Source organism: Spermophilus citellus (genome assembly GCF_964194105.1).
Source record: "Spermophilus citellus genome assembly, chromosome: 2".
Taxonomy (NCBI): Eukaryota; Metazoa; Chordata; class Mammalia; order Rodentia; family Sciuridae; genus Spermophilus; species Spermophilus citellus.
The window spans coordinates 199301464-199327002 of NC_138183.1; the positions used below are offsets into that span (position 1 = coordinate 199301464).

The 25539-nt window shown below is 41.0% G+C and overlaps 1 protein-coding gene across 7 annotated transcripts; it reads right to left on the reverse strand.

Moving 5' to 3' along the window:
• Positions 1-114: 114 nt before the first annotated feature.
• On the reverse strand, positions 115-25539 carry FHIP1B (FHF complex subunit HOOK interacting protein 1B). Of its 7 annotated transcripts, none has more exons than XM_081280604.1 (13): positions 25405-25539; positions 23338-23435; positions 15611-15937; positions 14846-15484; positions 14298-14456; positions 14069-14155; positions 13686-13853; positions 7712-7791; positions 7311-7516; positions 6090-6881; positions 3524-3702; positions 3205-3367; positions 115-634 (listed from the first exon to the last, which is right to left on the reverse strand). In XM_081280604.1, the coding sequence occupies exons 3-13, from the start codon at positions 15746-15748 to the stop codon at positions 276-278; spliced, it is 2970 nt and encodes a 989-aa protein (XP_081136730.1). In that variant the 5' UTR covers positions 15749-15937; positions 23338-23435; positions 25405-25539; the 3' UTR covers positions 115-275. The 7 variants fall into 7 exon arrangements, with proteins under 7 accessions (XP_081136730.1, XP_081136731.1, XP_081136734.1 ...); XM_081280605.1 differs by lacking the exon at positions 25405-25539 and adding an exon at positions 24691-25223; XM_081280608.1 differs by lacking the exon at positions 23338-23435 and having other exon boundaries at positions 15212-15484; positions 25405-25537.

A 25539-nucleotide genomic window follows, 5' to 3' on the forward strand; every position in this document is an offset into this window, starting at 1 on the left:
GCATCGATGTCATCACCGGAGAAAAATACCCCTGATCACCTCCCCATCTATGTACAACCTTTTTGGGGTCCTAGCCCCTTAGATAAAGGGTGGGAAAGAAGAATGAGCACAGAATAGAGATTTCCCTTTTATACATATTGCAACAAGTTCTCCATAAAACATTTATCTGAAATAAATTAAAAAGTTCTTTTGCCACTGTCTCCAAACATAAAAAGGAGCCTGGGCCTTGGCCTCAGCCTAGGCCACCTATGGCCCTGATTGTCCATGGAAGAATATTAAGGATTGAGGGGTCCAAAGCCTGAGATGGGAGGGCCAGATCCCTCCTCTGAAGTATCCAACAAGAAAGGCGAAGTTACAGCATGGGCCTGGGAGATGGCAGCCAACTCCTTGAGAAACTCAGGGAAAATGACTGCACAGTAGACAGCATTCTTGACACGAAGAGCCTCACCTTGGCGCTCAGGGGCCCCGCCCCGGGGGAGTAGAATTGGAGTTGAAGCCCCAGGGGAGCCCCCACCTAGGCCAAGTCCTGCTCCGTCTCTCCCAGGCTGAAGGACCTGTGCCGCCTGCCGGGCCCTGGTTGGACTGTGTGCGTGTCGCAGGAGTAACTCCCCCAAGGATGGCCTCCGGCTCTTCACTGAGAATAAACAGGGTTATCAAGAAGGTGCTAGTATCAGGGAACCTATCAGTCTGAAAGAGTAGATTCCCCCGCCCCCAACCCCCAGGTTCCTGGACTTCTCCACTAGGGTTCTAAGAAAATGGAAGGACAAGATGGAGCAGAAGTGAACCTCAAATTCCATTTCCTGTTCCATCCTTGAAGATGACCCAGGACTTGAGAGGGAAGGTATTCTTTCTCATTCTAGCACCAAAAGGCTACCTGTCAAGCCTTTAATTCTCTACATAAGCTTCCCCATCCAGTCAACCATCATCCTCAGACTTAACTAGTCAACACCTGAGCTACTTCATATCCAGCTGTGATTTCCTCCTTCCCCATGCCACTTCACCAGGAAGGATTCCCCTTCTTTCTAATCACTATTTATTTTCAGTCTATAACATGCCCTTACTTCATGCTTTCTATCACCCTCCAAAACTAGAGTCAACTACTTCCCCTTCCTATGCAGAGCTATAACACCTGACACACATCCTCTGCTCCATCAATACTCACAGGGCTTATATGTGCCATCATAGTTCAGGGACTATTTCATTTCTGTCATACACCACTCTCCCTCTAAGATCTATTTTCTGGTATGACCATTTCAACATTCACCAGTCCCTGTCCTATACCCACAAAAACCTTCCTCCCACTGGTTGTGGGAGGAAGACAACTTTATGTTGGTTTAGACTCAAACAAACCTTCAAAACACTGTCTTCTCTCTAATTTTCTAGAGGATTCCTAGGTCTGGACCCATGATCATTATTCTAGCTTGGACTCTAGCCTCTAGATTATGATAGCAGTTTCCATTTCCAATCTCTAATATCATCTACAGAGACACTATTACATTTGGCATTCAGAAGCACTCACAACTAAGCTCGCCTCCTGTAGTTTATTCTCAAAACTCTCCATACCCCACCTTACCTTTGCATCTGCACCTACCTACTTGGAACCCAACAGATACATTACATGCATTTATAGCTCTGTCTCCTTACATTTTATTCTCTCTTATGTTTCATTTTGTTTTCATCCTTTCTGACTTTTACTCTCTCCACTTCTTTGGGAAACCTCCTCTGACTTGCTCTCCACTGACTTCCCATTTTACTGCCCTTATCTGAACATACTTTAATAATTTATTTCAATGTCTTCTACCTCATGCACAAATCTGAGCTTATGAACTTAGACTGTCTTATCTACCTTTATATCCCTGGTTCTTCCAGGAACCCCAGTACTAAAACTGTAAAAGTAAGAAATAGTCACAGTATAATAGACCATTAGGAAATCATGCTAAGTAATTTCAGCAGGGCCTTCACAGCTGAGCAATAACCCTTGTGAGAGTCTCTTCCCAACTCATACATGCTTTTCCTTAAGCCTGCATTTCATCTCTGCTCTCAGCATATCATTTTTGCCTCCAATTTCACTAGAAAAGAATGACATGAAATCCCTAACATCTTCCTCCACACTTCACAACTCCATTGGTACATGTCATTTCCACATTTTTCTCTTCATGTTTGCCCAAAAAGGTGGGGGACCAACCTTTTCAAGTCCAAAGTTAATTTTTTTTCCGAGTGCTCAATTTCATTATTTCTACCACCTTTGGAACCTTGCTCCATTACCTATTCCTCTAGTCACTGTCTATATTGTATGTTCTCTTAAGGCAGAGATCATATCTTATACTGCCCTGAATTCCCTGTTCCAAAAACAAAGGTTTTTGGAACAGGGAATTCAGCAATATGTCAAGTATTCAGATACTTGTTAAATTAAATATCTCTATTTAAAATTCCATTTTCTCATTTAATTCTTCCTTTCTTATCCCCACAACCACTCATCAAATTCTGCCAATATATCTATTCCATATCTACCTTATCAAATGTTTCTTTTCTTTTCCACTATTCTAATTCAAGCCTTGCTGACCACTTTTGCATTATGACAGAGCCTCCTGACTCTTCTTGCTAACTTCCTTCTCCTAGTTCCAATTCACCTCTGCTAACTTACCCATTTCTCCACTTCCGATTTAAGAACCTCCAGTTTCTTAAATACATTTCTCAACTTCTAACCAGCCCAACTTCAGCTTGGAGAACTTTCTGCTCTGGCCAAATATTTCCTGCCTTACCACCAACTGTTCCATCACCTTCTAAATCCCCTGCTCCAACTACACATACACAGTCCAGGATATCTCCTGAACAAAACAATAAAGACACTCTCCCCCTTTGCCTACCTAAATCCTACTGTCTCTTAAGGACTATGTTAAATGTCACATCCTTTGTAAGGTCTCAAAATATCTCAAACTATGGACTACTATGTCCGCTTGCTTGACCATTTAAAATTTCCTCTCCATTTAAAAGCTGGTTTTGCTAATACTGCTGATTGGGCTCTTAATTGATATACCAATGTTGTAGCCTCGGAATCAATGCCTGAGGACAAACATCAAGGCTCTATTTTCTACAGTTCTCTAGTTCCTGGCACAAGGTTTCACCTTGAATAAGAGCTCAGCTAACCTGGGCTAAGGGGTTATCTAGGAAGGGTAAGGAGAGGGGTGGTGGGACAGGCCTCACCTAGGGGATCGGAGCGGCGGGGGGCAGGTCCTGCTGTGGGACCCTCAGCCCAGTCCAACTTGCCACGGGCAATGAGGTACTTCTTGGCTTTGGACAGTAGTGCTGGGAAGTCCTCCTGGGAGGCCGCAAAGCTCTCAATCTTATTCTTCACAGAGCCCAGCACCTATAAAGCACAACTTTATGACACTTCTGGTGGCTCTAGACTGACAGTCCTTTCTAGTCCCACTGAGCCTATTCCCAGCCCACCCAGGGTCACTCCAGCTGCGGGCCTGGCCCACCATGGAGCCTGGACGCACCCATGCATGCATGCATCGCACACCTGCAGCAGGGACTTGACACTGGGCTGGAAGACCATGTTGGTGTTGAGCAGGAAAGAGCGGAGCAGGGGCTGGGGGTGACAGGCCAGCTGGGCCACCAGCCCCGTCAGCAGGAAGTTGACATAGACGGAGTTCTGCAGCATGTTCTCGAGTTTGGCAAAGAGCACAGCCATGAAGGGGCCTGGGGGAGGGGTGGGCACAAGGACACAAGGCCTGAACACAATGCATAATGCACGCATTCCTCCCCAAAACAAGAGATTCCCCACAGGATGAAAATTATTTGTATGTCAGTTTCTGGGTATGTTTGATATCCTATGACCACCTATTCTGGAGGAAATAAGGTAGCAGACACAACATGGACTGCAAGAGTCCAGATGCCAGCTTTATATACATCTGAGCTCTCAAGAGTCAGCTCTTAGGCTCTGGAGTCACAGAAATATAATTTCAGATTTTAGTTTTACCCTTTACTAGTTATATATTACTGAATAAGTAAGAACTTTCCAAACTTCAGTTTCCTACTTGGTAAAATAAGAAAATATACCTACCTCATAAGGTGATTAAGAGGATCAAAGAGATATCAATGTAAAGTATTAAGTCTAAGATCTGACAAATTTTATGTGTTTGATTATAACCATAAGCCACAAAAAAAATCTTAGTTTTTGAAAAGCTTCATCCAAGAGGATGAAGAATGACTAGGTAAAGACAGTAATTAGGACCAAAATTCAGAATCAGGTCCCACACAAGACAGAAGAACATTAAACCTGGTAAGAAAGGAAGCAAGAAAAATGTACAGCCAAGACAAACAGATTATATTTAGAGGAGAAATCTTTGGGGGACCAGAAAAAACACGGGAGCTCTGTCTTTCAGGAGCCAGGAACCAAGGAGGTAGAATAGAAATCTGCAGTAAAAGGAGAGTTTAGTTCGAGAATATAGTAAACAGACTCTTTGGAGGAAAAGGAAATAACAAAAGGGGATCAGTTTTATTTGTGAGAGAGACAGTCTCAATTAAAACACATCACTAGCACTAGATCTACATCCATTAGTCTTTCTGATCAGGGGTTTTGGAGAAAAGAGAGTATATCTAAGAACTGTACTGTGAATTGAGCCAAAATTACAATTAAGGGCAAGAGATGGTGAATACTGAAAAAGATCTAGGTTCCCACAACTAGCCTTGGCTCAAAGACAACTAACTAGCTTAACAGGGTCCTAAGGTAACTCATCACTTTGTTTTTCTGTTCTTCTCATTTCCTGGGAGTTTCTTATAAGAGATGATCCAAAAAGCTCAGATGAGTTTACAAAAAAGAAAAAAGAAGCTTCAATTAATATTTCAAGACTATGGTAAAATCTGCACACTACCTCCTATTGGTAATGAGCCAAGAAGCAAAGCATAGCTTAAATAAATGGAAAACTATATTTTCTATAGTCTCTAAAACAAGGAAGTTGACTCCAGAGCAGAAGTCCCATGGGCAGGACAGAAGCATATTTCAGGCCCAGTATGACAATAATTAACCAAGGCATAACAACTTGACTACAAACAACAGTAAGATGAGTGGCTGCCCAATTTACATCAGTCATGCACCCAGAGTTGATAATTCTAGTGAGTAGCTACCACTTGTTGAGTTCTCACAATGTGCCATTATTACAATAAGTGATTTACACACACCAATGGCAAATATGAGATGTTAATGTATGTCTCACCAAAGTCTATGGTCTAACTTTTAACGATCACAAAGCTTCAGAGATTTTGTTTGTTTTTCTTGGAGTTGGGTATGGAGTAAAGATTAGAGACAGATGAGGGCTACACATGCTTTAACAGAAACAAAGGGGAGTCAGCCCAACCACTCAGGTCAAGACTAGCTCCAGGAACATTCCAGAAAACCCAGAAGGGTTCATTTGGGAGTTCAGGGCCATGCTTTGTCATTTGCCCTCAATGAGGTATTTTACCATTTCTGATTCTGTCCTTACTACTAATCATAAATCCCTAAAACAGTCTTATTGGACAGTCAAGGCAACCAAGAAGGTCCAAGGGCAGTGGACAGAAGAACTTGATACCTTATTTGAAGAGACAGGAAGGAAGGAGCTGAATAGGGTAGGAAAAAACAGAAGAACTAACCTTGGGCCACAGTAGAACTGACAGAAGACTCAACACCCAGACAGATTACAGGTGGGAATGACACAGAACAGAGGTTTATAGGTGCCTCTCAAAAAGGACAGCACATATGTTCAAATATTGTTATGATTCACCAGAAAACACCAAACATAAAATATACTAATAACAAATCCCAGGAAATAGCCAGACTAGGGGAAAGGAAGGAACATGCACAAAGGACAGACAGACAAGGCTCAAACATAAGTCAATACTCAAACCAGCACAAGCATGGAAGACACAGACATATACAAAAACACAATTATGACATGATATGTATCTGGAAGGGACCCAAGCAAAATGGATGAGGGGTAGGCAAGTATACAGAAATGACATAGCCAAGAAGTCTCAGAAATCAGCACAAACATGTTGAGAACATGCAAAAAGTACACAAAAGGGAAGGCCTAAGCTAAGTAGCTTACCAGTGAAGGGCTGGCTCGGCAGCTGGTTGAGAGTCCGCAAAGGGCTGCTGAGGAAGGGGCCAGGGGGTTCAGGGGGACTGGTGAAGCTCTCGTAGGCCTCCTCCTCCTCAAGAGGTAGTGGAGGCTCTAAGGGGGATTCTGAGCCAGCTCCACCATTGCTCAATGCCACCTCCAGCTCCCGGAGCTCTTGCCCAAAACTCTCTAGTCCTGCTATGCCCTCAGAGGTGCCCTCTAGCAGTTCCCCAGCTCCCTCCTGTGGCACCAGACGCGGCACCAGACGAACCTTCTTGGCCCCCTCAGGCCATGGTCCTGGCACCCCATTGAGTTGGGGAGGGGGCAGGTGACCAGGGCCCTCCCCTATGCCCCCAGGCAGCCCCCTACTCCCTAGTTCCTCCTCCTCCCCCTCCCCCCCATTGTCCCTGTCCTCCTCAGGTAGTAGGCTGCGTTTCTTAGTCCGGGAGCCAAGAGGATTGGACTCAGGAGGGGGCCGCTCGCCATCATAAGGGGCAGACCAGGTACGGCAGGCTCGGACACAGCGGTCCACACCACGGCGCGCCTCACGCAGATACTCCAGGTAATTGTCTTCCAGCTCACCAGGCTCCTCTGCAGGGCTGGGACGTCGACCAGGGCTGGAGGCTGGGGATTTAGCAAGACCTGGTGAGTGAGGTGCTGGGCCTGGCGACTCAGAGCCACCCAGACTCTGCTGCCGAAGAAAGAGAGCCAGACGAGATGGTGTAGAGGGCCGAGGCACTGTCACCACAGAAGAGGAATCAACACTTGGGCTTCCAGGGCCTTCAGAGGGGAAAAAGAAAACATAAGAGTAATCAAGGAGACAGACATACAAGATATAAAATACCGAGAGAGACTAATAAAGAAAGCAATGAAGAGGCAGAAGCATGGAACTCATTTATATAGCTGACTTTCCAACCTCTAGACAAACCTTTCCCTTATCTGCCACCCCTTTTCACCACCACCAGCACCACCAAAGAATGAAAACAGGAAAAGTAAAGGACTGAAGTGAAGGAAAGAAATAGCTTAGCCTAAGAATCCACTCTAAATTTCTTTGGTGAGTTCACGAATCCTCTCCCTGCAAGACAACTCAACATATACTAATAACAAATCCCACGACCTCCCCAAAAAAGGAATGCCACTCATGTTCACCTCCCTCCTCTCACCCTAGCCCCACATTCTTGCTAGGCTCCCCCAGAATCCAGGCCATACCCGTGATGTCCTCCCTTCTCCCTGCCTCTCTGGTAGGCCCACCTCGTGCCCACGAGGCATGCTCTGGACGAGGTGGGCTGGAGGCATGGTGCCGACAGCAGCGTGGGATTAGAGAGAGAAACTTGTCAGCTGCTCGTCCATAAAGATCCACATCACGCACAGCTGGCTTCTGGCTCAGCATCACGTGGTTACACGGGACAAGATACCTGGAAAAGAAAGCAGAAAGGGAACATGGTAGATAAGAAAGGAAAGAGCATGCCTGGAAAAATAGGACAATGGAACTAAATGGCTAAGCAAGGCTCCAAAAGGATACTCATGAGCTACCCCAATACAGGCCATCACCCAAGCAATGTGCAAGGCCCTAAGGGTCAACCATCCCTCCACGCTGCCCCCAGAGGTACCTGAGAACCAACTGCAACAGGACATCCTCACAGCTGAGGTTCAAAAGGGTCCTGAAGAGACTCAGAGAGACCATGCAGAGCTGGGAGGAAGAAAAGAGGGACTCAACATAAGAGCTCTCTACTCTCCAAATTATTCACTAAATGAGAACAGCCTTCCCCCAGCCCCAGGCCCAACCAACCACTTCTAGAGCAACAAATGTGCACAAGGCCTGGCACATAATAGTTATTCAAGTATTAACTAGATGTTCACAAGATCTCTGGCAAGACTTCAGTGTTCACATATAAAAATGAACCATGTGTCAGACACAATGAATTTCTATAGGCCATACAAATATCAGCAGATTCTCTGGCTAGGTATACCTGTCAGCTGAAACTCCAGTAATATTTGAATGAAAGCCCCAAAAAAGAAACACTAAGAAATACTGTGACAGAATGAATGAGTGACTAAAAGGAAAGAAAGCAATACAATAACCAAGTGAATGACTGTCAGCTGAGACTACAGCAAAAAGCCTTCCCATAAGAAACCAGAGGGAACCTGGAAAAATCCCAACTGGGAAGTGGGTGGAGCTGTGAACAAGGAGTCTTGAGTCACTCTCCAACTTCAGTGCCTCTCAGAAGACAGAATAAAGAAAAGCTCAAGGACAGCTGACAGGAAAAGGAAAAGTTGGTGGGTCCAGAGCAGGGAAACTTTTTGTTTTAGAAAAGGAAGGATTGTTCATCCCTGGCTAGGCAAAAAGAACAAATCTATGTAAGCTCTCCCTCACTTCTCTGAATCCCCATAGTACTCTATACTTCCCAAGGCAAGTATGTCAGATACTTTGAGCTCTCTCAAGACAACTAAATGAACCTTCTTTGTCTAGAGCACTGTCTGTATAGATTAGGTGCTAATTGTTTGTTAAGTGACTAGGGGAATTAAAAGCCAACCAAAAGCCACAAGCCAGTAAAGTGGCGCATTCTGTAATCCCAGAGGCTTGGGATGCTGAGACAGGAGGATTCCAAGTTCAAAGCCAGCTTCAGCAATGGTGAGGCACCCTAAGCAACACAGTTAGACTCTGTCTCTAAATAAAAAAGTATAAAATAAGGCTGGGGATGTGGCTCAGTGGTCGAGTGTCCCTAAGTTCAATCCCAGGTACCAAAAAAAAAAAAAAAAAAAAAGCCAACCACATAATAGGAAAAAGATGAGATAGCTTACATTTTGGACAGCGTGGATAATCAGGAGGCTTATCCTAAATGACTAATTTGACAAGCAATAAAAAATTAAGACTCACTGGAAAGCAGTTCCTCAAAAATGTCCACATCTGAACCTGTAAATATTCAGAACCTATAAATATTTTTAGCTTACACAGCAGAAGGAAATTTGTAGATGTGATTAAAATTATGAAATTTGAGATGGGGAGATTACCCACATAATGTAGGTGTGTCGGATCAAACCACAAGGGAGAAAAAAAGCAGGGAATCTTCCAGCTGGGTCAAAAAGAAAAGTGAAACAGCACTGCTTGGTCTGAAGATGGAAGAAGGAGATCAAGAGCTGAAACACTGGTAGGCTTTGCAAGCTGGGAATGGTCTTCAGTGGATAGTCGGCAGGAAAACATAGATCTGTCTCAAAACAAGGTAATTAATTCTGCCAACAATCCAAACATGTCCTTCAGAACTATAAAATAATTGTTATTTATTTTAAGCCACTGAGTTTGTGGTAATTTTTTACAACAGCAATAGGAAACTAACTCAGATAATTAGGCACATTGACTGACTTTAAGGCACAAAAGACAGGCTATATAAGTTACAAAGTCAGTTCAACAACATCAAGCTTGAAAGAACAAGATAGTGAAAAGGAGAGCACCTATATTTTTAACATGAGCACCTTGTAATCACACAAAAGTTTTGATCTCAAGAACAAGAAACACAAAGAAGAAATACCCTAAGAACACAAAAGGCTGAAGATCAAAGATCAAATGGGAGACTAACAGAAATAACTGCCATGGACTAAAGACAATAACAAATAATTGAAGAAGTTAGGATAAGATATCACAAAAAGAAAATGGACAGATCCCAACACAGGGAGAGAAAAAGAACCTGAAGAAGAAAATCAATTGTCTCTAAACATAAACAGGGCATTACATGAGGCCAAATAGAATATGACCATAGCTTAACTATGGCATAATGAGAAATAAACCTCTTTGTTATCTTTGTAAAAGTGAACTTTTGACATCTATTCCCTATTGGTTTCCATCAATAAATGTTAAACCAAGCACATATTATAATCACTTTTTGGAGCATTTTTAAAATGTACATGCCCTACAGAATTAATATTGTTAAAACGGCCGCATTATCAAAAGCAATATACAGATTCTATGCAACCCTCATCAAAATATCAATGACATTCTTAGCAGAACTAGAAAAAACAGTCCAAAAATCAATTCTCAAAGCAATTCTAAGCCAAAAACGCAATGTTAGTGGCATCATAATACCTGACTTCAAATTACACTAGAGAGCCTCAGTAACAAAAACTGCATGGTACTGGCATAGAAAAAGACACATAGACCAATCGTACAGAATTGAAAAAAAGAGAGATAAATCCATACAGATATTGTTATCTGACCATTGACAAAGGTGCCGAAAACGTAAACTGAAGAAAAGGTAGCCTTTATATACAATGATATTGGGGAAACTGGTCATCTATATGTAGATGAATGAGACTAGATTCTTATCTCTTGCCCTGCATAAAAGTCAACACAAAATGTATCAAAGACTTAAGAATTAGACCAGAAACTAGGCAAAACCTAGAAGAAAACATAGGATCAACTCTCTAACATACAAGCAAAGCAATAATTTTCTCACTAGGACCCCAAAAGCTCAGGAAGTTAATGTCAAGAGTTAATAAATGGGATGGCATCAAATTAAAAAGCTTCTGTACCAAGCCTATAATCCCAGTAGCTCAGGAGGCTGAGACGGGAAGATCAGCTAGCCTCAACAACAGTAAGGCACTAAGCAACTCAGTGAGACCCTGTCTCTAAATAAAATACAAAATAGGGCTGAGGAAAAAAAGTTTCTTCATAGCAAACAAAACAATTACAAATATGAAGAGAGAAAATTTTTGCTAGCTGCTCTTCCAACAGAAAATTAAAATTTAGAATATATAAAGAACTCAAAAAACTTAACACCAAAACAAGCCTAAATAACCCAATTAATAAATTGGACAAATAATAAATGGGCAAATAAACCAAACTTCTCAAAAGAAGAAATACAAACATCCAACAGGTATATGAAAAAATGTTTAACACTGTTAGAGAAATGAAAATCAAAACTAAACTGAGATTTCATTTCATTCCAGGCAGAACGGCAGCCATCAAGAATATAAACAATAAAGATATGCATGGTGGCGCACACCTATAATCATAGCAGCTTCAGAGGCTGAGGCAGGAAGATCTAAAGTTCAAAGCCAGCCTCAGAAATTTAGCAAGGCCCTAAGCAACTCAGTGAGAGCCTGTCTCTATATAAAATATAAAAAGGGCTGGGGATGTGGCTCAGTAGCTGAGCACCCCTAGGTTCAATCCCCAGTAACAAAAAACAACAACAACAAAAAAAGAGATTACAAACAATAATATTCTACTACTTTGCTGAATTCATTTATGAGTTCTAGAGGTCTTCTGTGGAGTTTTTTGAGTCTTCTAAAAAATGCTGGAGAAAATGTGGAGAAAAAGGAACAAACTGCTGGTGGGATTATAAATTAGTACAACCACTACGAAAATCAACATGAAGGTTCCTCAATAGACAAGGAATGAAACCACATATTATACAGTTATACCACTCCTCAGTATTTATCCTGAAGAATTAAAGTCAACATACAATAGTGACACATGCATACCCATATTTATAACAGCACAATTCACACTAAAAGTCAAATTATGAAAAAAGCCTAGATGACCACTAATGGATAAAGAATGGAGTATTACTTATCTATAAACCATGAAATTATGTCATTTGAAGGAAAATGGAAGGAACTTGAGAACATTATGTTAAGCAAAATAAGCCAAACTGAGAAAGGCAAGGGTCATATATTTTCTATCATATGTGGAAGCTAGAGAGGAAAAGGAAAAGAAAGGAGAGGGATCTCATAAAAATCAAAGGGAAACCAAAAGAGTAGAGAAAGGTAAAGGACTGGAGGAAGGAGGAGGGGACAAAAAGGGGATGGAGAATGATACTGGCCAAGTTATATTATTATATTCTGTGCATGTACAAATATGTAACAACAAATTCTACCATTCTGTACAACTATAACACAACAATAAAAAATATTTGGAGGAAAAAATACACATACATATACATACAAACATACACACTATAAGACTATACAATGCAAGAGTTCTGAGATAGAGTTTAGAATCTGTGATTACTGTTGTCATCCTCAAAGCTCCCCAGATGATCCTGAATTGTATATCTGGTTGAGAAAAACTGTTCTAATCAGAGCCAGTATGTAATATTTCTTACATACACTAACTTACCTATTTAAAAACTACACCTGTATAAAACATAGCTATCCAGAAATCTCAGTGATCTGAAACCATACTACCAGGTACCTTAATTTAAGAACAGTTTTCTAGAAGTCTTAATGCTTGAAAAAAATTCTATTTTAAGCACAAGCATTCAGGAAACTTTAACTATTTTTAATGAAAAAAGGAAGCAAAGATGGTCCCAGAACCAAAATAGAGGTCACAAAGTCCTTTAATATGGACTAATTATGGCTAAACTAATACTTTATTCCCCTAGAAAGACATTAAGTCATTATTACTTAGAAACTATTTACTCCCATTTCATGTACATTTCTACTAATTAAAATCCTTCTTACCTGGATCTACAAGGCCTTGCATGATCTGAATTTTACCTAACTCTAAACTTTCATCTCATTTCCATCTCATATGCCTCCAGTCATGCTGGTCTTTCATTTCCTAAAGTATGATAAGCTCTTACCCTATCTGATATCCTTTGCATGCTGATCCCTTGCCTAGACTATTCCTTCATTGATATTTAACAGGCTAACTCCTCACAACTTTATGCCTCAGTTCAATGTCACCTCCTCAGAGCAGTCTTCTTGACCACCCTATTATTTTCCAAGTAACCTGTTTGGTGTTTTTTTTTTTTTCATAACATTTACCACACTTTTGAATTATTTTATTATTATGTTTTCTTCTCTATATTTCCCATAAAATAATCTACAGGAAGTCATCAATGTCTATTATTATAGCATAGCAAATGGTACGGCACACAATGAACATTCAATAAAAATATGTAGGAGGGCCGGGTGTGGTGGTGCATGCCTGTAATTCCAGCAGCTTGGGAGGCTAAAGCAGGAGGACTGAGAGTTCAAAACCAGACTCAGCAAAAGCAAGGTGCCAAGCAACCCAGTGAGACCCTGTCTCTAAATCAAATACAAAACAGGGCTAGGGATGTGGCTCAGTGGCAGAGTGCCCCTGAGTTTAATCCCTGGTACCACTTCCCACAAAAAAAAATGTAGATGGAAAGAATGCAGGTATTTGAACAAATGCATGTCCCAAGTAACATTCCAATGAAGTAAATCTAAAGGGGAGAGAAGGTAAGCTTACTGTAACAGCTGGATTATCTATCAATGTAGACACAAACCCAAAGTGATCTCAAGTTACCCACAACAGACTACAAAGCTATAAATACCTTAACAGAACCTTAGAGCAATGTTATAAACACTGAAGAATGGCAAAACCTATAGCCATGATGAGCAGCCAAAGTCATCCAGAAAAGGTAACTGTTCTAGATTCATGTATAATAAAAACAAGGAAATAAGACTAAATTCTGTACCCGAAATGATTAAAAGTTTAATCCCTAATTTTGAAATGATTGCTCGACACAAAATCCAAAGAAAAGTAAGAACACCCTCTGAGAACAAAGGTCAGAGAGAGACGGCTCACCCAGGTTAAGCCAAGAACAGTGGTAAAGGCCATACCCGGGAGTTGCTGCCAATACGGGCAACGAGGGTGTCAAGGATGGTGTGGGTGTCATGCCGGTGTAACAACAGGAATCGCAGGAAGGTACGGAGCAAGGCAGGTTCTGAGATACTCCGGAGGAAAAGTTCCAGATAGGCGGTACTGGCGATCATCTCCTCCACAGAGGTCTGGACAAAGGGAATGGAAAATTTGGAAACTCAGGGCTTCCTTGCACATATACTAACTCATTGATATATTTAGAACTCAGTTACTTCTGGTTCTAAGAAAGAACCAGAAGCAGAGAGGGGAAAAAAAGGAGGACTACCCTGCCCACTGCCTCCCACATTGAGGTTACCACCCTGTAGTTTAGACCCTAATATTTCTTGCCACCAATGACTCTCACCTTGTGCAGGGCAGGGCCCATGACAGGCACCAGGAACCCATTATGGATATAATCAACCAGCTGCTTCTGCACCAGAGGGTGAGCCACCTATAGTGTTGTAAGAGAAAAGAAAGGGTATTATGACATCACTGGAAGGGAATAGGATGGTATAATACAGAATAGCAGAACTCCAGGGAATGTACCCTTCCCACCCTATCTTCCCAGGATGACCATGGGCCACACCTCCTACCTGAATGACTGCATTGCAGAACTCTAGGGAACTCATGAATAGTGCAAGGGCTGGCACTCCTAACCAGTCTTCCCGTCGCAAGCAGTGCCAATCATCCCCTGGAACCTCAATCTTTCGGGGCAGTGAGGAGTACAGGGCACTTAGCCCTGTGGCCAGCACCTAGGGGAGGTTACCAAGGGCTCAGGCAATATAAAGATTGGGATTTAGTCCAAAATTTTCCTAGGAATAGAGGTAAGAACTATTACCAAAGCACATTATTTAGCCACCCAATGTGCCGGGACCTCACCTGGAACAATGGTTCATAAGGAACCTTAGTATTTGCCTTAACCACCTAGGTCCATGCTTCATCACCATTGCAACTCTGGTAGGTGGGGGGGCAGATGTGCTTTCAAATCTGAGGACCTTCCTGGAGGAAAAGGCCTTTCCACACTTCCTGGTAGGAAGGTACTGTCCAATGATCACATGTCATACCAAATCCCCTATCCTAGGCAGTCTATACAATGACCATATGCCGTACCCCACCCCACCCCATCCTAGGGGGTGCTAACCGGGCAGAAGTAAGAGTGATCCGCGATGTAGCGCCCCACAGTAGGGCTCCCAGCTGACAAAGCCATGAGCAGAAGTAGGGCATCACGGGCCTGCTGCCCCAGAGTGCCCTCTCGATGGACAAAAGGGACAAGGCGAGAAAAGAGTAGAAGACGTGGGGCAGCTCCTGGCTCAGGAGGTGGCTGCAGGAAGAATTCAAGCAATGTAGGCTCCCGGGCCACACACACACATAGCTGGCTGAGAAGTTGCACCAAGCCTTCATCCAGTGCTGGGCTACTAGGCACAGGGCGGCCACAGGCATCCAGTAGGGTGAGCAGAGCCTCACGAACTGGACCATGCCGCAACAGAGGCTGACGAGCTTCGCTCACCAACATCTCAAATAGTTTCAATTGCTCAGCCCGCCGTTCCTCGACCCCATCCCCAAGCTCATCCCACTGTAGCTGCCATGTCAACACACGGGTCAGCAGATCCTCATGTAGAGCAAACTCAAGAAGGGGCCCAGGGCAGGTGGGGGCCGAAGGGACTGCACGATCCTCTGCCAAAAGTGTTAACATTTGGTAAGTATGGTTGCGCACAGCACTGAGATCATCTGCACCTCCAGCAGCTGCCCGAGGGCCTTGCCGCTCCAGGATTCGCACCACCTGGGGAAAAAGAAGACAGAAGGCATCGAAGATGATAAAGTAACTAAATGGAATGGTTGAAAACAGTGAACACAAAATTAGGACAACTCAGGAGGCCACTAGATACTTTGGCATATAGTTTCTTACCTGGGACCAGTGATTCTTGAAGACCATGAGGCAAGTCTCAGGGTCAGCCATGACTGGAGTCTGCAGACTGGACCCTTGAGGTACTCGGTTCCCAGGACCCCTGGAGGCCAGTCTGCTCAGCCAGTTCATCCTCTCCATGAGGAAGGCTGGACAGGGCCAGCAGCCAGAGGACTACACTCCAAGGATTTGCCAGCTGGAGGCTTTCTCCACTTCTGTCTCCAGTGTGCTTCATCCGGTCTGTATGAGCCAGTAGCTGGCCATGGAGCCAGATTACACCAGATTGAAGTAGTAAGCTCAGAGGTCACTGCCCAGTCCAGAGTAACAAATCTAATTCAAAGAGAGAGAATGAAAAGTATAAACTGAAGCTTATCTCTCTCTACTCCCCAGGAAGAAGCACTCAGAATCACCACTTCACTGAAAACTCCACATACATACATATATATACACAAATGCATACACATAGCCAGCACCTAAAACTTAATCAGAACTTGTGATTTTTACTATCAAATTTGTTATTTCCCAAGACTTTTTCATCTCTATATATGGTACCAACATTCACTCATATGATTAGGCCAAAAGCCTGGCCACATCCTAGTTTCTCTTCCTTCCAAGACCAATTCATTAGTAAAAGGACTCACCGCTTCCAATCTGGTCTCTATGCTTCATTCTTGCCATCCTAAATTCATTCTCCACATAGCAACCAGAGTAATATTTTTAAAACCTAAATTACATCCATCTCTCCTCTGATGAACACCCTTCAATTATTTTTCTATCACACTGGTAAAAATGCAAATTCCTTACACCTTGGTCTATAGGAGCCTGTATAATCTAATCTGCACAACCTCCTATCATTCTCTTCCTCTCTCATACTTTAGTTACACAGGCCTTCTTGAGTACTTTCTGTTCCCTGCCTAGAATGTTCTCCTGCTCTTCATATTATACTTTTATTACTCAATTCTTTTTCAAACATCATCTCAGAGGCCTTGCTTAACAATTCTATCCACATGGCTCATCTTCCCACCTTCACTTTATAGCTTCCTAATCCTATTCCCTCTTCTCAGTTTCCATATCTAAAATTATTTATTTGCTTGTCTATCTTCCCCACTTAAAAACAAAAAAACTCTTTGAAGTTAGGGCTTATCTGCCCTTTTTTTATGATTATTGTCTTTTCCCCAGTGCCTAGCACAGTATCAAGTATTTTTGTTCAATGTATGAATGCTTATGTGAATGAATGAATGAATGAATGAATGAATGAATGAATGAATAAGAAATACCAAACTGCCTAATGGCCCGAGTCATAGTCCAGTGATCACTTCCACCATTCTCTTGTCAGTTGGTAAGCATAAAAACTTTGTAGAAAGTGTGGTTCAGTTATTTTCCTCTTTATACTCAAAAAGGGCTCTGAAAGAATCTAGAAAAATAGATTTTTCCCTACAGTTATATTAACCAACACCTCTTTCATACAGATACTCTCTCACAATTACCAGATCTCAACTAAGGAAGGCAGCAACTATAGTGAGCGAAACTTTCCGTAAGACAGGTGACAGTATCATAAAGGCAAGGGCCAGCAGACAGGAATTACTCATTAATTAATTCAATATACATCCACACTGATATATTACTAGGCACTGTGCTAAGTAAGCACTGGAAATACATATGGATAAGAACAGCTGTGGGGCATAAACATAAACTGCAACAAAATTATAAATAGAAATACTTATAAGTGTCAGGGGCATGAAGGAAAGCAACTAATTCTACCTTGAGTGCTGTAAGAGGCAAAGCATGACTTAGTTCTTAATAATGAATACTGGTTACATAGAGAACAAAGGGAAAAGTTTTCTTCATATTCAAAATAGTATAAACAAAAATACAGCACTGTGAAAGAGCGTGACAGATTTGAAGAACAGCTGCAAGTTCACTGTGTCTTAATCACAAACTATTCAGAGCAGAGAGGCACAATATTGAGTTGAAGGGTAAATATGGGTAAAGGTATAAACATCACTGAACATCATTCTAAGGAATTTGGGCTTTATCTATTGACACCCTGGAAACAAAGGAGATTTTTAAACAAGAAAAATGACTAGATCAGATTGGCCTTTTAAAAAATATGTGAGATAGCCTGGCACACGCCTATCATCCTAACATATGGGAAGCTGAGCCAGAAAGATTCCAAGTTTGAGGCCAGTCTCAGCAACTCAGCAAGACCCTGTCTCAAAATAAAAAGGTGTATGTAGCTCAGTGGTGGAATGGCCCTGGTTCAATCCTCAATACTAAAAAATATGAAATAAAATAATAAAAAAATAATGAGATAGCAGTATAAGATAAAAAGACAGATGGCAAAAGGCAATTTATTAGAAGCTGTAATAGTTTCTCTTTTAAAAAAGGGCTGGAGGAAAAAAAACAAATAAAAAAATTTAAAAAATAAAAAAATAAAAAATAAAAAGGGCTGGAGGTGTAACTCAGTGGCAAAGTACTTGCCTAGCACACTCAAGGCCCTGCCCTAAATTCAATCCCCAGTACAGGAAAAAAAAACAAAAGTCAAGAACTAAGGTGGTAAAAGTAATAAAGAAAAAGCTAAATCTGAGGTCACCTCTATCTTATCATGTTCCTATGAAATACTGAAATTATTCAAACCTATAATGTGTCTACAAATGAATTATTTATATTATAATGTATCTATTCTTCTAACAAGGAGTCATATCATTAAACCTCCTCTATAATCCCTGCCAAATAGTGCCTAGCATTAGAAAATGCTTGTGGAACTGAAGGTAACTTCATGATAATTATAATAGCTAAAAATACTGAATACTTACTACATGCCAGATTCCATTCTAAGTACTACATGAAGTAGCTCATTTAAACCTAATAAAAACTCTCTATGTACTACTATACCCATGTTGTATGAAAGGAATTAAAGCCCAGAAGGGTTAAACAAATTGCCCAAAGTTAGCCAGTTAGTAAGTGGCAGGATTTGGATGAAAATTCAGGTAATTTCCCTCTTGATTAAAATTAATCATAAAGTAAAAGCAACAAAACCTGACAAATGAATGGAGAATAAGGGATTATCAGTAAAAATAATAATAAAGATGATGATGTCATTAATAGACTAAGAAATATATCAAGGGGATTTGTGTTTTAGAAAAGAGGATGAGTACAGTTTTTGAACATGGTAAGTTTTAAGACACTTGCCAGAATGTTAATGATAACCAGAAGCAAGTAGAAAAATCATACTTGAGCTCAAGAGTGAAATTAAAACTAGAAATACAATTCAAGAGTTACCAGCATATAGGTAATAGATGAAGCTATGAAAGCAGATTGAGTTATCCAAGGAGATCATCAGGAGCTAAGGGTGAAATCAGGAAAACTAGAATATAGGAAAGCTAAGAGGAGCCTTTGAAGAAAAACACTGTGGAGGCTATCAGAAATGGAGAAATTCAAGAAATAATTATCTAGAAATCAAGGAAAGGATATTTCAAGAACTGGAAATTGTCCATACGGTATAATTTCATAGAAAAAAAATAAGTAGAATGAAATTTGAAAATGGGTCAATAGTTTTATTAGTCAAGTTTTTTTATAAACTTAGGAAAGTAAGTGCTTAAAGGATGAATAGGAGTCAAAAAAGTATTAAGGTGCACTTTCAGGAAATTCAGTGATATGGGGAAGGAGGAAAACAGGGCAAAGCTTAAAGAAACTGGGGTGGAGAAGGAAGTCAAGAGAGTTTTCATGTTTTAATTTTGGATAGGGAACTTCCAAGGTGTTCCTAAAAGACAAAAGCAGCCTGGGGCTAGGAATGTAGCTCTGTGGTATAGAAATTGCCTAGCATGCATACTGGGTTTGATTCCCAGTACTACAAAAACATAAAAGAGAAGTCTGAAAAAAGTGGGAGGTTACAGATAAATAAGATACAGATAATGGACAAAAAAATAAGGCATAGGATTAGCATGAGAAAGAGGTATAATACTCTTTCTGAGAAAAAATAGTAATAAAAGATGGGTGCCTTCAAGTAAATATGAAAACAAAGATGGAAGTTTACATTTACCACCTCCATTTCTCCAACCTACCCTCCTTTTCTTTTTTGTCCAGGAAAGTGAGAGTAAAAGAGGAGTGAGGAGATGGAAGAGCCAGAGAATGAAGGCTCAGTCTTTCATATATGGTTTCCTATAATCCATAGAACATAGTCATCACACAGACTAGTAGCTAAGAGTAGCAAGGATTCATTGAAAACAGTACTTACATATATTCCAAAGTACCTACTTTCCAAGGAGGCATGGACTAAGGAAGAGAATTTCAACAGTTAAATAAATGGTAAGAACTTGCCCCCTATTACCAGCCCTTTTGATTGTTTTCAGCCCCAGGATACTGTATCATCCCTTGTTGGTCTCTTTAAACCTTGCCCATACCTTTGTAAATATAGACCCTTTATAAAACTCTTCTCAAAACTAGCTTGGACCATCTGTCACCTACAAGAGGAGCCTGACTGATGTAAGAATATCACTGTTTACAGAATGCTTTCTTCATTACATTTCATTTGAGACTGAAAACAAATAGAAACCCTATCATCACACAAGAATAACAAAAAGTAAACTCAGAAAGTCAAGGGTTATATGATCTCTTTCATATGTGGAAGCTTTAGAGAAGAAAAAAAGAAAAGAATGGTGGTGCATGAAAATTGAAGAGAAATCAGTACAGTAAAGGACCAGGGGGAGGGAAGAGAGGAAATATTGGGGAATGATATTGGCCATATTATATTGTTATATCATGTATATCTACAGATATGTAACAACAAATCCCACCATCATGTATAATTATAATTCACCAATAAAAATATGGGGAAAAAATAACACAAAGTAATAGGTAAAGCTTGAGCTCTGTAGTCCCTCAAACAAAGTTATGAACCTCAGTCAATCATTTTCCAGTTTCCTTAAATAAATCATTTCCCACATCTGAGACTCAGTTTCCTCATCAATAAATTCCTGGTGAAATAAGTATTACTAGCTTTAAGAATTAAATAACTTATGTAGCACTTCAGACATAATGCAAGTACTCTGTAAATCACATGTTTATTTCCTCCTCCTCTTCTGATCTTGTTTAACCAAGGAGCCCACAACTCTGAGAGGAGAGATCTAATCTGCTCTGATGTGTCCATACTCACCACCTCCCACTCATACTCCAGTAAGCTGAAGAAGAGCCAACTATCCAATCTCAGCAAAATAAGATTTTAATGTGTCCAAATCTAAAAAACTGCCTTCAGCAGTTCTGGAACTCAATTCCAAAGATTAACAAAATGCTCCTAACTTTAACATACATACTTGGGATGTCCATTACTGCTCCATTTCTTAGCCATAAAAGAATACTGCTCACAAATCCAAGGAAGATTGGTCTCCAGGACCTTTCTTTACAGCCACCCCCACCCCTGTCTAGAGACTGCAAAGAGAAGAACCACACTGGAATCAGCAACTCAGAATCCAAAATCCAATATTTAATCTAGGTCCTGTTCATATATTGAAAAAATGTAAAAGGCCATACATAGGTTGATATTCTCAGCACAGTTCAGAACAAGACAAAGTGGCAGAATTACCACCCTCTTATCACTCTTTTCCTCTCGTAGCAAAGTCCAAAACAAGGGTAGACTCCCCTCTTTCCAGATTTACCTTCAGGCTCACTCATACAGTAAAAAGGGGAAGAAGATGCTGATCTCTCAAGACTTCCAAATGGCCATGGTGAGGCCCTCACCTTGGGTCCAAAATACAACTTTACAGGTACATACAGAAAGAGTGTCAATCAGTCTCAGAACAGCAGACCCAGGGGAGGAAGTGGCTCAGCTTTACCTAAGAACCTTTGCCCTGGGAGAGGCAAACAGGAGAGAGCTGGGGGCAGGGATACACCTGCAGTATCTACATCAGGCAGGAAGAAACCAAAAAGACCTTCCAAGAACATATCAGTAAAGTCCTAAGGTTTACCCCTCCCTACAATGGTTCTTCACAGGCAAGAAGACTGATTACCAATATAAGAAGCATGAATGGGCTTTTATCCTAAATACTGAAAGTAGAAAGACCAGATTAAACCTCAAAAGAATAAAAAGGGCAAGGGGTGGGGGGAACCACCCAGTAGGAGCCTACCTCTAGAGCTCAGCTCATACATACCTCCCAGCTTTTCCATCCCTCAGACAGAGTGTCAGGATATGGTCCAAACTCACACCTCCCCTCTCCCCAATACCATCTCTACTTCTTATAAGGATCTTTTCATAGGACTTCAGCAGAGCCTTATAATCAGGAAGCGCACCTCTATCACATAGTGATTCCCATTACAACACCAAATCCTCACCTCACACATGGTTATCTCTACTTCTGTTAACTGACATTGACAAAACCAATCCTAAAAGAATAAGAAAAGTTCACTGGATAGAAAAGAAAAGGCATTCCGAGTAGAAGCAGCAGCTACTGCAAAGATTTCAAGGCTCAAAACAGTAATGTGTTCATTAGAGAACTATGAACAATTCTATTCAAGCTAGAATACAAAGTAGGGAATGGCAGAAGATGAGGCTGAAGAGGTAAAATAAGGCCAAATGAGGCCATGTTAAAAAATTTGGATGTTGTCCTAAAGGACACAGCCAATGAGTTCTGTAATCAGATTTGCATTTTTAGAAAGCCCATTCTAGGGATGAATTAGAAAAGAGCAAGTTTTAAGGCAATACACCCCCCAAAAAAAAAATCATAAGAGAGATGAACAGGACCTAAACCAAGGCTTTAATAATGAAGCCATGGTAATGGAAATAAATAGAAAAAAGATAACAGAGAAGAAAACGTATAAAGATTTTAGTGACTGAATTCAGGGGATAAAGGAGCAGAAAGAATGAAGGATAATGATGAAGTCCTTGTCTAAAGTGAAATAGGTTACAAAAGCACATTTTCAGGATATAAATATAAGTTCTGTTTTAGACATGTTAATTTTGAGATACCTGTAGAGATAAATAGATCACTGGATATGTATGTTTGGAACACAGTGAGAGACAGACTAGACAGAGAAGTAATCACCTCGTTATGATATATTTTTATATTTCACATTCTCTAAACTGAAACTATTTTTTCATGTGCCTGCAAACTCCATGAGATTTCATAGGACCAGTACTTATTTTGTTATCCCATAAAATGGAAGCAACAGGAGAACAGTCAATATGCTCAAGAAGTATTTACTGAGTGCATAAATGAATGAATATGTAAAGGAATGAGTTTTTTGTTCCAGCACTTAGCAGAGTGCCTGGCACATAGCAGATATGAAATAAACAGCTACATACAACACCCCCAAACATGTTCCTATGTCTACATCATCATCCTCATCTGTTTCATCTTCTAGAACATAAATCTTTTGTATTTAACAAACTACTATTTCAATGAAGAGTTCAGTATAGCATACAATAAGCTTACCATCAAGTGCAACTATGAATCTGGACAGTTCCTAAGAATCCTCTAATATGCGACTTTGCTTATCCTATCATTATCTTGATGTTATCCAAGTGCTATGCATACCTGTTACCATGTCATTGACAAAGTATTAAACAAAACCCTCAACTCTGTGCCCTCAAAGCCCCTTTAATCTCTCTTCTGGAAACAGAACAATTACGAATCTTTAAAAAAACAAACAAACAAAAAAAAAAACTTTGTCAGTCTTAGATTCTCTTACAAAACACTTTTATTCTATTTACAAATCTTTCCCCAAGTCACACTCACTCTGAAACCAAGTTCTGAGTCCAGTTTTGCCACTTTATCCATATGTGACTTCTAGCTTCTGAATGTGATTCTTCATTTATAAGAATTATTTCCTTTGCCTACAACACAAGATATCAATGTAAATCTAGTAAAATTTGAAATTTCTATGTAAAGCGTGACATTTTTACTTCATAGCAAATGATTACTATGAAAGTATGAATGCGCTTCAGATGTCAGAAGTTAAACAGAATCACTGTTTAATATGCTATATGCTTCCTCAACGTTAACAATAGCCACCATCACACTGTAAATTTCAGAATTTTGTTAACCAGTAGAAACAAGTTTTTTAAAAATACAGTTGTTACTTTTTATTTTGGAAAATAGGATCTTTTTTTAAAAAACTCACCATCTACTGTCACCATTATTTCATGGGTGAAAAAGCACTTTAACACCAAAGGAAGAAAAATTATAATGTCAGAATAAATTTATCTTAATGAAAAACTCACTATGCTCTCTTTCTCGCCTTTCATCTCATACAGCTGAAAACTATCATGGACTGAGCCCTTGGCCCAGGGTTTAGGAACACTACTCTAAACCCTGTATTACCCATGCAGATCCTATAGGGTTCTGGCTATCTGGGCAGGCTGCCAAGGGTTCTACCAGTATGAAGTCCTATTTGGCCTCCAGAGAAAAGCAATGAAAATATACTATAGTTAGAAGAGCTGGTTCTAAAGCCAAGACTCTGGAACAGAATGGGGACTGATGCTGCTCCTAATTCTCAGGGAATGATCTAGATAAGACAATTTTATTTTAGACTAGAGAGACATCAAGGCATCTTCAGCTCATGGCAGATCATTAGCAGAGAGGAAATTTCAGTATTCTGAAAGTGTCGATTATCACTGAATGACAAACAAACTTTCTAAAATTTTCATGTGTCTGTGTTGGTGAAAAGAAGGGAACTTGCAAAACACTAATAAAGTGATGCCAATTAAAGAATGTGGCAGGAGGAATTAATTGCAAAGGAATAAGAAAGCTTCTGGGGATGGTAAAAATATTTAGTATCTTCAAAATGGTTTTGTAAAAATGTATGTTTGTCAAAACTAATCACATGTACCTTTTAAATATGAGTTGTTGTACATAAATTTACCTCAATGAAGTAATTTTTTATTTAATTCCAAGAAAAGGAGAGAAAGACCATCCTATTTGGGAGTCTAAATATAGTCATATGTGATATGTGACTTCCATGAAAGTAGAATTAGCAACTGAAGGTGGTCATTCCAATATAGATGACAACCATATGTAAAGCGTAACAGTGGAGTAAGGTTGCTCAGAAGCAGGCAGAGAGGGGGGAAAAAAAACTTCATAAGGGTCCACCTTGTTTGCAGTCCAAATGAAGAACTTGAGGGAAATGGGGCTCCAATGATTACGCTGTTGGTGACAGAACTTCAAAAATCACTTTCATTATCATAGTTACTATTGCCCATGACGCCTTTTTTCCCCCTCCAAACCCATGGGAGCATGGGACACAAGTGCACAACACTTCCACCCAAGCTGTCCTACTCAATCCCAAACTACTGTTTTCACTGGACAGGACGGTCCACCCAAGGAGGACACAGAACCAACCACCTCACACCCATATATACGTCTCATCACCTTCATTCCCTCCTCCCTTGCCCTGCCTTCAGCTCCCTCGTCATTCACCGCCATCCCCAAGGGTCCCGCCTTCGCCCTTTACTCTCCCACTCCTTGCACAGGCCTTAGCCACTCACTCTGGTCCCAGGACTGTCCCTCCCCCTTGCCCTCAGGAGACCCAGCCTCTTAGTAAATCGTTTTCATGAGTTCCTTCAACTTGTCCCTTCATAAAACTTCCCCTCCTCTCACATAACCAGCCTCTTACTCGTCCATTGATCCCTAGTTTCTTCACCCTGCTACCCTTCCTTCCCACTCATTAGCCACTCACCACCTGCCAACCCCTCGCCCTGTCCCCTCACAACCAATAGTCACCAAATTCGGTGCCATCATTCCCCAGTCCCTCATTCCCTCATGCGACTCTTTGGGCCCTCCGGTCTGCGTATACTCTTCACTCACACAACGCCGACTCCGGCCAGGCCCTGTCGGCGCGGCGGTACTAGGTGAGTTCAGGCCGCCGCCATCGTTCCTCAGGCGCACTAGCCGCGCCCCGCCCCGCGCCACACGCATCCCGCGCCCCCGCGCACCACACGT

Coding starts and splice junctions, on each gene's coding strand:
- FHIP1B (XM_081280604.1), bottom strand. CDS start 15,748: ATGGAGAGGATGAACTGGCTGAGCAGACTGGCCTCCAGGGGTCCTGGG. Junction 3,703..6,089: donor GCCGAGCCAGCCCTTCACTG/GTAAGCTACTTA, acceptor CCCCTCCCCCAG/GCCCCTTCATGGCTGTGCTC. Junction 635..3,204: donor CCGCCGCTCCGATCCCCTAG/GTGAGGCCTGTC, acceptor GTTTATTCTCAG/TGAAGAGCCGGAGGCCATCC.